The following is a 15,574-nucleotide window of genomic DNA, read 5'->3' as shown; positions in this document are numbered from 1 at the left end:
CATGAAAGCAACCTAAGTGCCCATCAACAGATGAATAGGTAAAGAATATGTGGTATATCTACACAATAGAACATTACTCAGCCATAAAAAAAGAATGGAATCTAGCCATTTGTGACACCATGGATGGACTTAGAGGGTATTATGCTAAGTGCAATAAGTTAGATAAAGACAAATACCATATGATTTCACTTATATGTGGAATCCAAAAAACAAAACAAACAAAACAGGTGGTTGCAGAGGGGAGAGGAGTTGGAGGGGTAAGTGAAATATGTGAGGGAGATTAAGAGGTACAAACTTCCAGTTACGAAACAAATGAGTCATAGGGATGAAAGGTACAGGATGGAGAAATATAGTCAATAACTGTGTAATAACTTTGTATGATGACGGACAATAACTAGACTTACTGTGGTGATCATTTTGTAATGTATAAAAATATCCCATCACTATGTTGTGTACCTGGAACTAACGTAGTGTCGTAGGTCAATTATATGTCAAGAAACAAACAAACAAACACGACACACAGGCTTCTAAACATTAAGAGAAAAAAATCCATCGTTTCGTTGTACCATTTATCTTTACCAAGACTGGTAGAAATCCACCACCCTTATTAGAGAAATAACTCAAAGTTCATTCTTTACTGAAAATGGGTCAGTAATGTCTTCCTTGGAAACAAAGGACAGCAAACCATCGTAGGATTAAAAATAATTCTCAAGCTTTTTCTTCATTTGTTACTGAATCAAAAGTTTTGGCTGTTTTTAGTGCCCAAAGAGCATCAAAAACATTGTTTCAGATGAACAGTTTTGTGAACTGTCCTATGTAATATAGATGATTTCATTGTCTAGTCTAGAAATGTGAAAATCTAAAACCATGAGGCAATAGCTTGGTATTTTACAACTTAAAAGGATGGTTTATTCAAACAGTTGGTTAGAATCACTATAAATTAAATAAAATTTCATTTGATAGAAGAAAGATCTTGACCTCAGTGAGCTGGACGTTGGGTGACGATGTCAGGAGACCCCGGGGCTGGACAGGGGGCAGTAGGATTCGCCTCGGTGCCTCCACAAAGCTGCCACACGGCAGAGGCGCCAAAAGGTACGGATTTATCACGAGCACCTGGACTAAAAGGCAGTCGGACTAGAGAGCATCACGGAGGCTCCTGACTGTCGGTTTACTTCTTCTCCCAAGGTGGGAAGGGGCTGCAGCAAACCCAATGCAAGGTGCCAGGACGTGGGGCGCCAAGACCGTTAACCTCAAACAGTGGCCCCAAAGCAAGGCTAATGCTTCAGAGGGAGAACAAGCATCACTGTCACATTTTGAGGGCCTGGGTCTCAGAGAGGGTTGTCCTGGGTGGGGTCCAAATCCCAGATTCTGACTTGGGAAGGGGAAAGGTAAACCCACCAACCTAACAGAGGAGCAGAAGTACTCAGGCAGAGAATGCTTTTATTCTATCCAACTCACCTCCATAGAGTAAGAGGTGAATAGGAGAAAGTGCATTTATTTTAAAAGCAAAAGAATTCCAAGATAGTAAGCTGAGACCACCATGTGTGATGGGAGCGGGAGGGCCGTCAAACCATCGTTACTTCACACGATAATAAGCGCCCCTGATGCCTGAGGAGGGTAGAACTGTGTAGATAACCCCTCCCCTCTTTTCTCTCACAGGTGATTCAAACACCGTAAGGTCACTTTCTCTGACAGCTGTCTCCTGGTTACCAGGCTGCAGAGCAGTCCCAGGTAAAGATTCGGCACCCAGACAGGGGTCAAGGAGTTAGGCTGTGATTCAGGGAAGATGCCGATGAGAATTGGGGGTCTCTGTTCGACACTTGAAGCAAAGGGGCTATGCGGTACGGGCCATGTTTGGGGAGTTGAGGCACAGGTCTTTCTGGAAGCAGACGATGTGGGGGGAAGGTGCGTATGCCTGTGCTGTGGGCAGCGCTCCTGTGTCGCTGCTGATGCCGATCCCTCGCCCACCCAAAGCTGGGCCAGGAGAGCCCCACGCGGCCGCCAGGGTGGACAGCGCAGAGGAGAGCCTGGGAGAGCACTTCTCTGGGGCCTCCCCGCCCTGGCTGTCCCGGGCGCTGCACAGAGGCCGGCAGCCCTGCCCCGTGGCGCTGTCCCACACTGCGTGTCCTCTAGAGCTCCGGGGCCGGCTGCCCCACGGCCTGCTCCTCCACGGGCTGCACGGCCTCCTGCACGTAGACGATGAACTCCGAGGCCTCCCCGCCCTGCGTGTAGACGGTTACCGTCTCAATGCCCTCCACGTCGTCGGAGGACACCACCAAGTGATGCTGCTCAGCCAGCTCCACGGAGGCCTGCTGGAGGGTCTCCTGGATCATGACCGTGTGGTTGGAACTGGGCTCCTCGTCCGTGACCTGCAGGAGGGCAAGAGAAAGGTCACACGGGCCCCACTTCCAGGTCCAGCAGGACAAGAGAATCACAGCGACTGCCTACGGAGCATGTGGCACATTCCAGGAGCTGGTCCTTCCTGCACAGAATCATCTCAGCAATGCTCTACGCTTGCTCTCACCCCCGGTTTACAGATGAGGAGAGCGGCGCTCACCGGTGCAAAGTAACGTGGTCAGGGGCCCCAGCTGGGGCTCATGGTGGAACCCAAGTTCAAACACCCAGTCCAAGCTCTTCTCGTGATGCCTCCCAGAGGCGTGGGAGTTGCCGAGGCACTCTAGGAGTTACTTCCTGCAACCGTGTAGAGGGCTGGGTGCGGGGTCTCCTGGAAATTCATAGCTGGTCCATTTGGTGGTGGAAAAGGGACTAGTTTATCCTGGCTTATCTGTCTCTCCACACACTCTGGGAGCTCAGCTCTGTGTATGAAGAAGATCAACAGCACACCAGGCAGGAGTACACGCCCTTGCACGCCTGGTTTTGCCCAGGTGTCGTCCACCAACACTAGTGCCTCAGAGCCACGGGAGGGGTCTGCTGATGGGCACTCACTGCCCCGGGGCTCTGTCAGTGGAGGGGCCTGCTCACTCCTACGGGCGGGCCTTTCTCTGTAGCTCCAAGCAGGCCGATTCCAGACAAGGCCAAATTCCAGCTGGTGCTAAGGCCCCAGCTCCCTGACTGTGCATTCTGGTCTGTTTTACAACTGTCTTTGATTTTGAGAAGAGCAATGATACAAACAATATGGAAAAGATTTAGAAAGTGTTGAGACCCTAAGAGCTGCAGAAATGACTGAAGGATTAGAAAACCAGCCCAGGAGGACAGTGAAGGGGCCTGGACTTGCTGAGCTGGGGAACGAGAGCCCTCAGATGTAGGGAGGGATGTCACAGAGACCGGCCTTCCCCAGGGGGTCCGAAAGGCGAGGTGGAAAGAACTTTGTTCTGCACTTCGCGGGGCTTACACAGCAGCTCCCCCGCAGTTAGCTGTGAGCCTTGCCCACTCTCCCCTATGACTCTCAGGTGTCTCATCTGTAAAACAGGGACGAAAATGCCCACTTCAGAGAATGGCTAGGAGAACTGAAGAAGATTCCGTATGCAAAGTGGGTGCTTAATAACGTCACTGCGCTTTTGGTGTCTTCATTCGTGTACTGAACAACGTTTTCTTAAGGTACTGCGGCATGTCAATTATTCATTCATTCAACAAAACCTTTGTCATTTTATCAGGTCCCAGTGAACTGAGCTCCGTGAGGGCTAGGACGGCATTGCCCCGGCAAAGCTCTTCTCCCAGAGCCAGGTGGGCAGGGCGGATGCCTGGCACGGAGCAAGAACCCAGTATTTGTGCAACGATGCTCCACTGGGTGCAGGTGCCCTGATGGGCGCTCAGGCAGCACATGGTGGAAAACCAGTCTAGCGGGGCAGACACAGGAACCGAGCAATGCTCTGACAGAGTGCCAGGGCAGCCTCCGGAGGAGGCATGGGATGGGACTCCAGGCAGAGAGGGCAGAAGGAGCAATGACTCCCAGGACCCCCAGGAGAGACTGGAAGCAGTGGGTTTGCTCAGGTGGCCTCTGTGAGCTCCCATTCATGACGCTTCTGACTCCCTTCCCAGCTGGAGCCTGGCGTGGGACGGTCTCCTCCGTGCCTGGCCCTCTATAACAAGCCACGACCCCACGCCGTCTCTGGGAACGCCCCATGGGGCTTCCAGGGGTCTCCCTCGGCCCTGTGCCTGTGTCATTCCCTGACAGCAGGAAGGGCTGTGTCAGACGGGGTCATGTTTAATGCAGAGAAGAAAATGGACGAGGCACGTCTGGGGTGGGCTCCACACAAAGTTACTGATTGGAAGGAACCTTTAACTTGGACTGATGGAATTTACCAGAAGCTAGAGAGATACCCTGGGTGGAAAGTATTAATCCATTTAGCCTGAGCTGTTTTTCTGCAGTAGATGGAGGCCTTTTTCTTCTTTTACTGTTTGTTTCAATTTCATTTAAATGGGAAAATGTACTGTGAACCGAGACTTTAGAAGTAAATATTGATTTATTTCACTTTGAAAGAAGGTACCTGACAGAAGGGTGGGAAAGGGGGAAGGAATACTCAACAAATGCTTTTCTCTTAACTGTCAGTAAATTCTACATGAAGAAAGAAGTCAGGCGGCATGGGTGATTTATGCTGCGGTCCCAGCCTCAGGTGTGCAAAACAAGCTGATGCACTTCAGGTAAACAGATGACACAATGGTGACAAAGAAAAAGGGGGAGATCAACCAATACACGAGCTTTGAGATACCCTCCTGGCACTGTCGTTCACACACAGTGATTGCCATCATCAGAAATGAAGCCTAAAATGAGGAGGACGTCCAGCCTAAGACTTCACTCTCCTCTTGGACAACTCCAGCGCCTCGATGGCTGAGCACTGACAAGGGCTGACACTACTGCCCCGGACAAAGAGATCCCTGCCAGGCCCAGGGCTTTGATGAGCAGAGGCTGCAGCTCCTGTTCCCATGGCAGCAGGGTAGACACACACCCAGGAGCCGTCCCAGGAGGTCCCAGGACGACTGAGGCGTGGCTACTGCCCACAGATGTGGAAGAAGGGCAGAAACCAACATGAGGCCACCGTGCTCGAAATAAGGGCAATTACATGCTAACTCTGTCACATCAGGGCCCGGGGCCACTTCGTGGAAGGCGCTGTCTGCAGATGGTGGGAAAAGGCATGGCAGGCCGAGGGAAGGCGGCAAAGGGCAGGCACGTGCCCACAGCCCCACCAGGGCCACCGCCGCCTCCCAGTCACCAAGCCCACTGGGCAGAGTTCCATCCTCACCTCTCCACACGGTCCTTTGCTGTCTGACGCTGCTGAGCCAACCTCAACTTTACTCACTGAGACGCCCTCTTCGCTGCTTCCACACCCTCCGGTTCCAGGCTTCCCCATCACGCTTCTCGTGCCCTCCCTCAAAGCCCGGAGGACTCCTACATCCCCATCCTGCGTCTCCTACGGGCCCCTCGTCTGCACTGAGGCTTTGCTCCTAGCTGAGCGAGGGACCCCAGACCTCGAGTCTGCACAGGGGAGGCTCCCAGGGGCTGTGTGTCTGTCCAAAGTGCATGAGTCATAGGAGAGGCGGTGCTGGGGAGCGGGGGCGGGCGAGGCATGAAATGAAGTTCACAACCACATCCCGAAGAACCTCGCTCACCAGCTGAGAGACTGAGACTTGCTTTTACAAAGGAAGACGCTGGCGGCTTCCCAGGAAGCGTCCTGCATCACCCAATCCGCGGCAGCCCCTGAACCGCAACTCGCCTAACATGGGAAGAGAAGACTTAGCATCATCTGTCTCTCTCTCGAAATAGCTACATTTATTTGCCCATATTACCTTTTCTACGTATTAAGTCTATTTAACATAATCCTTTCTCCATTTTTTCCCTAATTTTCAGCTCTAGGGATTTGTCTACCGGAATCACCAGTTAAATTCACTCACTGCTAATTATAAGAGTAAAATAAACTTTCCAGACACGGTCCGTTGGGCTTAATTCAGCAGACAGAGTGACAAAGATAAATGTCCAGTTCCCAGAAGTCCTGCGAAGAGTGGCCCTCCAGATGGCACAGCTGTTAACAGGCGGGGCGTCCAAAGCCTAACTCACCACAAGTTTACGTTCTCACGAGCTTGCGTGAGCAGCTCCGCCAGCCCCGGAGAGGCCCCGCTTCACGTACGGCTGGAGAAACAGGAGCCGGGGGTGGTGGAGGGCTGCGTTACAGAGGGAGGCACGGAGGCTCCCTGCAGAGCAAGCCCCTCCTCCCACTTCCCGCACTCTACCTGTTACATGATTCCCACTCTGTTTGTTGTTTGGCTTTGTGTTTCTGCAAACCATGGCATTCCTCCCCTGTCCCCGTGAAACCCAGTGGACACTCTCCCGGCCTCATCCCAATCATCTGCACACAGCATCTCGTGGCTTGGGCATCTCTGAATGAAACCTCTAACGTCTGGTGACTCATCTAAGGTCAAACAGCCGGAAAGTAGCAAAATCTGGACGTTAGTCTGGGTGACCTCAGGTCCGGGGACCTTCCTCAGCTGCTGTAGCGTGGCAGCGACTAAAGGGATTACATGCCATAGATCAACAGGGTTGAATTATTACTCTTTACCTACCTCTATCAGTTTATGGCTGGCTGTATAGCTCTTGACCATTTTCTTTGTTCAAAACGATCACTCTAGCAGTTTAATCTACTAGCACAGGCTTACAATTGTTCTCCACGGTGGAAATAATCTGGCTTCACAGTGTCATTATCCCCTGAGATGGGTGCTCCATCTTCCCCAAGTGCTGCGTCTAACACATCTTCCAGCTAAAGTATCGGCAGCATAGAGAGCTTAATGGGAAACCTTAACCTATAGGACTGTGCAAATTATTCACTAAGTCAGCCTCTGAGTTCTGCAGCTCTGCCCACCTCAAGTGTTCCAGAATCTAGACCAGACCTCTAACAGACCAGGGCACTCTGCTGGGCTCTGTACTCGTGGGAGAGCAGCTTCCCACCGAGACCCCATCTCCTCCACGGAGATGACGGCGGCTAAGGGATAGCTGGGACGTGGGTGGGGGTGCTTGTGCCCCAGTCTGCACACCTCTGCTCCGCTGCACCGGCTCCCAGGTACACAGACAGGGCCCTGTCATCTAAGACGTGGACGCTCAGCACCTCCCTCGTGCCCTACAGGCTCTGCGATAAGTGAGAAAAGGCTTATGTGGGAATGAGTGAAGAGGGCAGCACACAACCCTATGTGCCACACTGTGTGTCCCCTCACTGAGCACAGCCCCTTGGGCATCCGTGCCCGGCCAGACCCTGCCTGCCCGGAGCTGCCGCCCCATGCCCAGTGCCCTCCCGGCCTCCTGGGTCCTCCCCCAGCGTGGCTGCCCTGCTCGGAGTCCCTCCCTCACTCCCTTTGGGCTCCCACTCCATTGTCACCGCGTCCAACAGGACGTCCCAGAGCCACCCCCCTAGCAGCAGCAGCAGCCTCGGGCACACTCCAGCTTCTCCTGCCCTCGTTCCTTCACTGCAGTGTCGCCCCTGGGAATCCCATCACCTGTTCATCTACCTGCTCACCATCGTGAGCTTCATGAAAGCAGGGACCTGGGCCGTGTTTTGGCCACTTTATTCCAGCACCTGTGATGTGGCCTGGCACGAGGAAGGGCCTAGCCAGTACCCCCTGAACAGACGGCATCGGGCTCCACACCCGCACCAGAGGGGGGTCGGCACTCCTCGTGGGCGTCTATGTGCTGTACAACCATGGGCCCCCTCTTCTCTTTTTTCTGTCACCTAAATTTTTAAAATAATACAGTCCTTTAATAATTGGGAAAAATGAGGCAAAAAGCAAGAGAGGAAAAAAGAAAAAGAAGGAAGACGCAGAATTGCTTCTTCCAAAAGCCACAAGGTGTTTTGGCCGAGAAAACATTTTCCCTCAGAAGCACAGGATGGTTCTCAGTGCCGTGCTGGGCACAGAGCGGGCACTTTGAAAAGCTGCGGAGAAACTGAACTCTCCAGAGTGGCGCATCAGGGGGAGGTGAGAAGAGGGTAGGCACTCAGCCTGCACCACAAGGAAAGACGAGGCAAGATGTCCCAAGTCAGCATTTCCTCCTGTACCAGCAGGAATGAAAGTTACTACGCAGAGTGAACGCAGCAAACCCTGCAGAAGGTGGGTGCAGACACTGGAGCGAGGCCGGTTTTCTAAGGAAGACAAGGTCTGATTTTGAAGAGAGCTGGCAGCGTAAAGTGCTGCTGGCCAGGGTCCTCACGTGTAATCAGGCCCTACGGAGCATCACCTGATGATAATGTCCAGCAGGCAGGCAGGCAAAAGTTACCAGGCCCAGAGCGAGTGACACACCAGAAGAGGGACAGAAGACAAGCTTTAAAGTCGGAAGCAGATCTGAAGGCCAGTGCTTGCAATGGTCTGCTGGCCAGGAAAGGTGCTACCGTGGCTGCAGCAGGGATGTGCAGTTACATTAGCACCTGTGCTGCAAGACAGACAGACCGTGGCCTCTGTATGGACAACTCTGAGTGGTCAGCCATTTACTGAATAAGCCACCCGACAAGCCTCTGGCTCTCATCTGTCATATGCTGAGTCCCCATGTACTTCAGATGCCTTCTCCGCCTCCTGTTCTAAGGAGAACTTAATGTGTCAGACACTCTGCTGGAAGCTGGAAACAGAACCATGGGCCCCCCATGCCCCCATCCTGACAGGGCTTGCAGACTAGTGGAGGGGGCAGACAGGACACTTCTCCTGGACCCCCAGGGTGGGCAGGGGGCAGACTGGACAGTGGTCAGGGGTGGTTTCCTGAAGGAGATGCCCCGGTCTTGAACACGGTAGCATTTCCAATAATCAGAAGAATGTGAACATTTTCTAAGGTCCCTTCCACTGCGGAAATTCTCAGCCTCTATGATACGGTAAGAATGAGAGAGCTGCAGACAAAAATCCAAATACTACAACGAGACAAGAATGAAAAGAACACCTGGTGGTGTCTGCATGGCCCACCGAGCTGAGGCGGCCCTGCAGCCATTTCGCAGGAGCAACAGTGGTCTGAAGGTCTGTACGAGGCCTCTGCATGCTGCACCCTACGAGCAAGTGACACTAGACCATGCACAAAGGAAAAGAGAAAAAAAGAGCATTGCAAAGAAGATGGTGGAGTAGAAGGATGTGCGCTCACTCCCTCTTATGAGAGCACCAGAATCACAGCTAACTGCTGAACAGTCATCGACAGGAAGACACTGGAACTCACCAAAAAAGATACCCCACATCCAAAGACAAAGGAGAAGCTGCAGTGAGACGGTAGGAGGGGCACAATCACAATAAAGTCAAATCCCGTAACTGCTGGGTGGGTGACTCACAAACTGGAGAACACTTATACCACAGAAGTCCACACACTGGAGTGAAGGTTCTGAGCCCCACGTCAGGCTTCCCAACCTGGGAGTCTGACAACGGGAGGAGGAATACCTAGAGAATCAGACTGTGAAGGCCATTGGGATTTGCTGGCAGGACTTCGACAGAACTGGGGGAAACAGAGACTCCACTCTTGGAGGGCACACACAAAGTAGTGTGTGCATCAGGACCCAGGGGAAGGAGCAGTGACCCTAGGGGAGACTGAACCACACCTACCTGCTAGTGGTGGAGGGTCTCCTGCAGAGGCGGGGGGTGGCTATGTCTCACCGTGAGGACAAGGACACTGGCAGCAGAAGTTCTGGGAAGTACCCCTTGGCTTGAGCCCACCCGGAGTCCACCATTAGCCCCAGAAAAGAGCCCGGTAGGCTCCAGTACTGGGTTGCCTCAGGCCTAACAACCAACAGGGAGGGAACCCAGCTCCACCCATCAGCAGACAAGTGGATTAAAGTTTTACTGAGCTCTGCCCACCAGAGCAAAAGCCAGCTCTACCCACCATCAGTCTCTCCCATCAGGAAACTTGCACAAGCCTCTTAGATAGCCTCATGCACCAGAGGGCAGACAGCAGAAGCAAGAAGAACTACAATCCTGAAGCCTGTGGAACAAAAACCACATTCACAGAAAGATAGACAAGATGAAAAGGCAGAGGCGCTGTGTACCGGATGAAGGAACAAGATAAAACCTCAGCAAAACAATCAAATGAAGTGGAGATGGGCAACCTTCTAGAAAAAGGATTCAGAATAATGATAGTGAAGATGATCCAGGACCCTGGAAAAAGAACGGAGGCAAAGATCGAGAAGATGCAAGAAATGTTTAACAAAGACCTAGAAGAATTAAAGAACAAACAAAGAGGGCTTCCCTGGTGGCACAGTGGTTGAGAGTCCACCTGCTGATGCAGGGGACACGGGTTCGTGCCCCAGCCCGGGAAGATCCCACATGCCGCGGAGCGGCTGGGCCCGTGAGCCATGGCCGCTGAGGCTGCGCGTCCGGAGCCTGTGCTCCGCAACGGGAGAGGCCACAACAGTAAGAGGCCAGCGTACCGAAAAAAAAAAAAAAGAGAGGGGTGAACAATACAATAACTGAAATGAAAAATACACTAGAAGGAATCAATAGCAGAACAACAGAGGCAGAAGAACGGATAAGTGACCTGGAAGACAGAATGGTGGAATTCACTGCTGCGGAACAGAATAAAGAAAAAGGAATGAAACGAAATGCAGACAGCCTAAGAGACCTCTGGGACAACATTAAATGCACCAACATTCGCATTATAGGGGTCCCAGAAGGAGAAGAGAGAAAGGAGCAGAGAAAATATTTGAAGAGATTATAGTGGAACACATGGGAAAGGAAATAGCCACCCGATTCCAGGAAGCGCAGAGAGTCCCAGGCAGGATAAACCCAAGGAGAAACACACCGAGACACACAGTAATCAAACTGACAAAAATTAAAGACAAAGAAAAATTATTGAAAGCAGCAAGGGAAAAACGACAAATAACATACAAGGGAACTCCCATAAGGTTAACAGCTGATTTCTCAGCAGAAACTTTACAAGCCAGAAGGGAGAGGCATGATATATTTAAAGTGATGAAAGGGAAGAACCTAAAACCAAGATTACTCTACCCAGCAAGGATCTCATTCAGATTCAACAGAGAAATCAAAAGCTTTACAGACAAGCAAAAGCTAAGAGAATTCAGCACCACCAAACCTGCTCTACAAATCCTAAAAGAACTTCTCTAAGTGAGAAACACAAGGGAAGAAAAGGACCTACAAAAACAAACCCAAAACAATTAAGAAACTGGTAATAGGAACATACATATCTATAATTACCTTAAATATGAATGGATTAAATGTTCCATCCAAAAGACACAGGCTCACTGAATGGATACAAAAACAAGACCCATATATATGCTGTCTACAAGAGACCCACTTCAGACCTAGGGACACATACAGACTGAAAGTGAGGGGATGGAAAAAGATAGTCCATGCAAATGGAACTCAAAAGAAAGCTGGAGTAGCAATACTCATATCAGATAAAATAGACTTTAAAATAAAGAATGTTAAAAGAGACAGGGAAGGACACTACATAATGATCAAGGGATCAATCCAAGAAGAAGATATAACAATTATAAATATATATGCACCAACATAGGAACACGTCAATACATAAGGCAAATGCTAACAGCTATAAAAGAGGGAATCGACAGTAACACAATAATAGTGGGGGACTTGAACACCGCACTTACACCAATGGACAGATCATCCAGACAGAAAATTAGTAACAAAACACAAGCTTCAAATGACACATTAGACCAGACAGACTTAACTGATGTTTATAGGACATTCCATCCGAAAACAGCAGATTACACTTTCTTCTCAAGTGCATATGGAACATTCTCCAGGATAGACCACATCCTGGGTCACAAATCAAGCCTTGGTAAATTGAAGAAAACTGAAATCATATCAAGCATCTTTTCTGACCACTATACCATGAGATTAGAGATCAATTACAGGGAAAAAAATGTAAAAAACACAAACCTGTGGCTAAACAATCCATTACTCAATAACCAAGAGACCACTGAAGAAATCAAAGAGGAAATCAAAAAATACCGAGAGACAAGTGACAATGAAAACACGACAATCCAAAACCTATGGGATGTAGCAAAAGCAGTTCTAAGAGGGAAGTTTATAGCAATACCAGCCTACCTCAAGAAACAAGAAAAGTCTCAAATAAACAATCTAACTTTACACCTAAAGGAACTAGAGAAAGAAGAACAAATAAAACCCAAAGTTAGTAGAAGGAAAGAAATCACAAAGATCAGAGCAGAAATAAATGAAATAGAAACAAAGAAAACAATAGCAAACATCAATAAAGCTAAAAGCTGGTTTTCTGAGAAGATAAACAAAATTGATAAATCTTTAGCGAGACTCATCAAGAAAAAGACGGAGAGGATTCAAATCAATAAAATTAGAAATGAATAAAGGAAAGTTACAACAGACACCGCAGAAATACAAAGCATCCAAAGAGACTACTACAAGCAACTCTATGCCAATAAAATGGACAACCTGAAAGAAATGGACAAATTCTTAGAAAGGTATAACCTTCCAAGACTGAACCAGGAAGAAACAAAATATGAACAGACCAATCACAAGTAACGAAATTGAAACTGTGATAAAAAATCTTCCAACAAATGAAAGTCCAGGACCAGATGGCTTCACAGGTAAATTCTTTTTCTTTTTGAATAGGAAGAACTTTATTTAATGTGTTACATTTTATTTGGTTCTCATAGCACAGAGAATATTTTTTAAATGAATATATTTGGAAACTTTTTAGTTCTTGAGTTTTTAGATACAGTACTGTCATATTTTGGGGCTGCTGTTAACAAAAAGCTCATTAAGGTAGTTAAAATATTACATAACCCAAGAAGGTAAAATCAGTGCCTCAGGGTCCCCCTCCAAAATAGTACAAATAATAATTTTTCTGAAAAATAATGACATGCCGGACGTCTAAAGTTTCTTAAACCTATGAGTCACTGATGTGTGGAGTTTTGATCTACTATCTCTGGATTCAAGGCCGCCTAAACACATCACAGTATCTTGTTAACAAAGTCACGATACAGTATGTCTTAAAGGTTTTACTTCACACGTACAGAAAACCACTGAGAGCATTGCCTTTACCTTTCCTAGTGGAATTTCAGTAGCAATATTTATCCTCTTAAAAGAGTTTTCAGAGTAAAAGTTTTACTATAGAATGCAAATCAAGCACTGAATTCCAAAACTTAGAATCACTGTAAATGCAGCCTTTGAGTTCAGTTCAATTAAATCATTCATTTATCAAAGCCCCAACTACGCAGTAACTTGTTGGTAATTGCTCCCATGCATTTTAAAAAAAAAAAAAATCTTTATTGGAGTATAATTGTTTTACAAAGGTGTGTTAGTGTCTGCTGTATAATAAAGTGAATCAGCTATACATATACATATAGCCCCATATCTCCTCCCTCTTGCGTTTCCCTCCCACCTTCCCTATCCCACCCCTCTAGGTGGTCACAAAGCACTGAGCTGATCTCCCTGTGCTATGTGGCTGCTTCCCACTAGCTATCTATTTTACATTTGGTAGTGTATATATGTCCATGCCACTCCCTCACTTCACCCCAGCTTACCCTTCCCCCTCCCCATGTCCTCAGGTCCACTGTCTTAGTCTGTGTCTTTATTCCTTCACAGGTGAATTCTATCAAACACTTAGAGAAGAGTTAACACCCAACCTTCTCAAACTCTTCCAAAAAACTGCAGAGGAAGGAACACTCCCAAACACATTCTATGAGGCCACCATCACCCTGATACCAAAACCAGACAAAGATACTACAAAAAAAGAAAATTACAGACCAATATCACTGATGAATATAGATACAAAAATCTCCAACAAAATACTAGCAACAGAATCCACCAACACATTAAAAGGATCATACACTTGGTGAAGACTTCTCTGGGGAAATACTTTCTTTAAACGATTATTTCAGTAATTATTTTTACATGTTGAGTCTCTTCAGTGGAAGTTTCTTTTAATTCAATTTATAAATTCCTTTATAAAAAATACTACCATAATAGGAAAATTTAATGAGAGTAAAATAAAAGTTAACAGTTCTTGCCTCACAGATATAAGAGGAAAAAAAAAAAAAAAAGGATCATACACCATGATCAACTGGGGTTTATCTCAGGGATGCAAGGATTCTTCAGTATATGCAAATCAATCAATGTGATAAACCATATTAACTAACTGAAGAATAAAAACCATATGATCATCTCAATAGATGCAGAAAAAGCTTTTGATAAAATTCAATACCCATTTATGATAAAAACTCTCCCAAAAGTGGGCATAGAGGGAACCTACCTCAACATAATAAAGGCCATATATGACAAACCCACAGCAAACATCACTCTCAATGGTGAAAAACTGAAAGCATTTCCTCTGAGATCAGGAATAAGACAAGGATGTCCACTCTCGCCACTATTATTCAACATAGTTTTGGAAGTCCTAGCCATGGCAATCAGAGAAGAAAAAGAAATAAAAGGAATACAAATTGGAAAAGAAGTAAAACTGTCACTGTTTGCAGATGACATGATACTATACATAGAAAATCCTAAAGATGTCACCAGGAAACTACTAGAGCTAATCAATGAATTTAGTAAAGTTGTAGGATACAAAATTAATGCACATAAATCTCTGGCGTTCCTATACAATAACAACAAAAGATCAGAAAGAGAAATTAAGGAAACAATCCCATTCACCACTGCAAGAAAAAAAATAAAATACCTAGGAATAAACCTGCCTAAAGAGGTAAAAGAACTGTATGCAGGAAACGATAAGACACTGATGAAAGAAATCAAAGATGACACAAACAGATGGAGAGATATACCATGCTCCTGGACTGGAAGATTCAACATTGTGAAAATGACTATACTACCCAAAGCAATCTACAGATTCAATGCAATCCCTATCAAATTACCAATGGCATTTTTTACAGAACTAGAACAAAAAATCTTAAAATTTGTATGAAGACACAAAAGACCCTGACTACCCAAAGCAATCTTGAGGGAAAAAAACGGAGCTGGAGGAATCAGACTCCCTGACTTCAGACTATACTACAAAGCTACACTAGTCAAGACAGTATGGTACTGGCACAAAAACAGAAATACAGATCAATGGAACAGGATAGAAAGCCCAGAGATAAACCCATGCACCTATGGTCAACTAATCTATGACAAAGGAGGCAACTAATCTATGACAATGGAGAAAAGACAGTCTCTTCAATAAGTAGTGCTGGGAAAACTGGACAGCTACATGTGAAAGAATGAAATTAGAATACTCCCTAACACCATACACAAAAATAAACTCAAAATGGATTAAAGACCTAAATGTAAGACCAGACACTATAACACTCTTAGAGGAAAACATAGGAAGAACGCTCCTTGACATAAATCACAGCAAGATCTTTTTGAACCCACCTCCTAGAGTAATGGAAATAAAAACAAAAATAAACAAATGGGACCTAAGGAAACTTAAAAGCTTTTGCACAGCATAGGAAACTATAACAAGATGAAAAGACAACCCTCAGAATGGGAGAAAATATTTGCAAACTAATCAACGGACAAAGGATTAATCTCCAAAAATACATAAACAGCTCATGCAGCTCAATATTAAAAAAACAAACAACCCAATCCAAAAATGGGCAGAAGACCTAAATAGACATCTCTCCAAAGAAGACATACAGATGGCCAAGAGGCACATGAAAAG

The 15,574-nt window shown here is 47.0% G+C and overlaps 1 protein-coding gene across 7 annotated transcripts in view; it reads right to left on the bottom strand.

Annotated features, from left to right (window-relative positions):
- Positions 1-15,574, bottom strand: part of ZFAT (zinc finger and AT-hook domain containing) — a 376,612-nt gene that overhangs the window by 189,574 nt on the left and 171,464 nt on the right. For 5 of the 7 annotated variants that reach the window (XM_079902395.1, XM_079902396.1, XM_079902391.1 and 2 more), the window contains one exon: positions 245-2,369. The exons of the other annotated variants lie outside the window; for them this stretch is intronic. In XM_079902395.1, coding sequence (XP_079758521.1) covers positions 2,130-2,369 — 240 coding nt within the window. In that variant the 3' untranslated portion in view covers positions 245-2,129. Of the gene's footprint in view, positions 1-244; positions 2,370-15,574 lie in introns of those variants that run through there. 7 annotated transcript variants of the gene reach the window in all.

This window comes from Stenella coeruleoalba, assembly GCF_951394435.1.
Source record: "Stenella coeruleoalba genome assembly, chromosome: 17".
NCBI lineage: Eukaryota > Metazoa > Chordata > Mammalia > Artiodactyla > Delphinidae > Stenella > Stenella coeruleoalba.
This window is presented reverse-complemented; position numbering and strand designations above follow the sequence as displayed.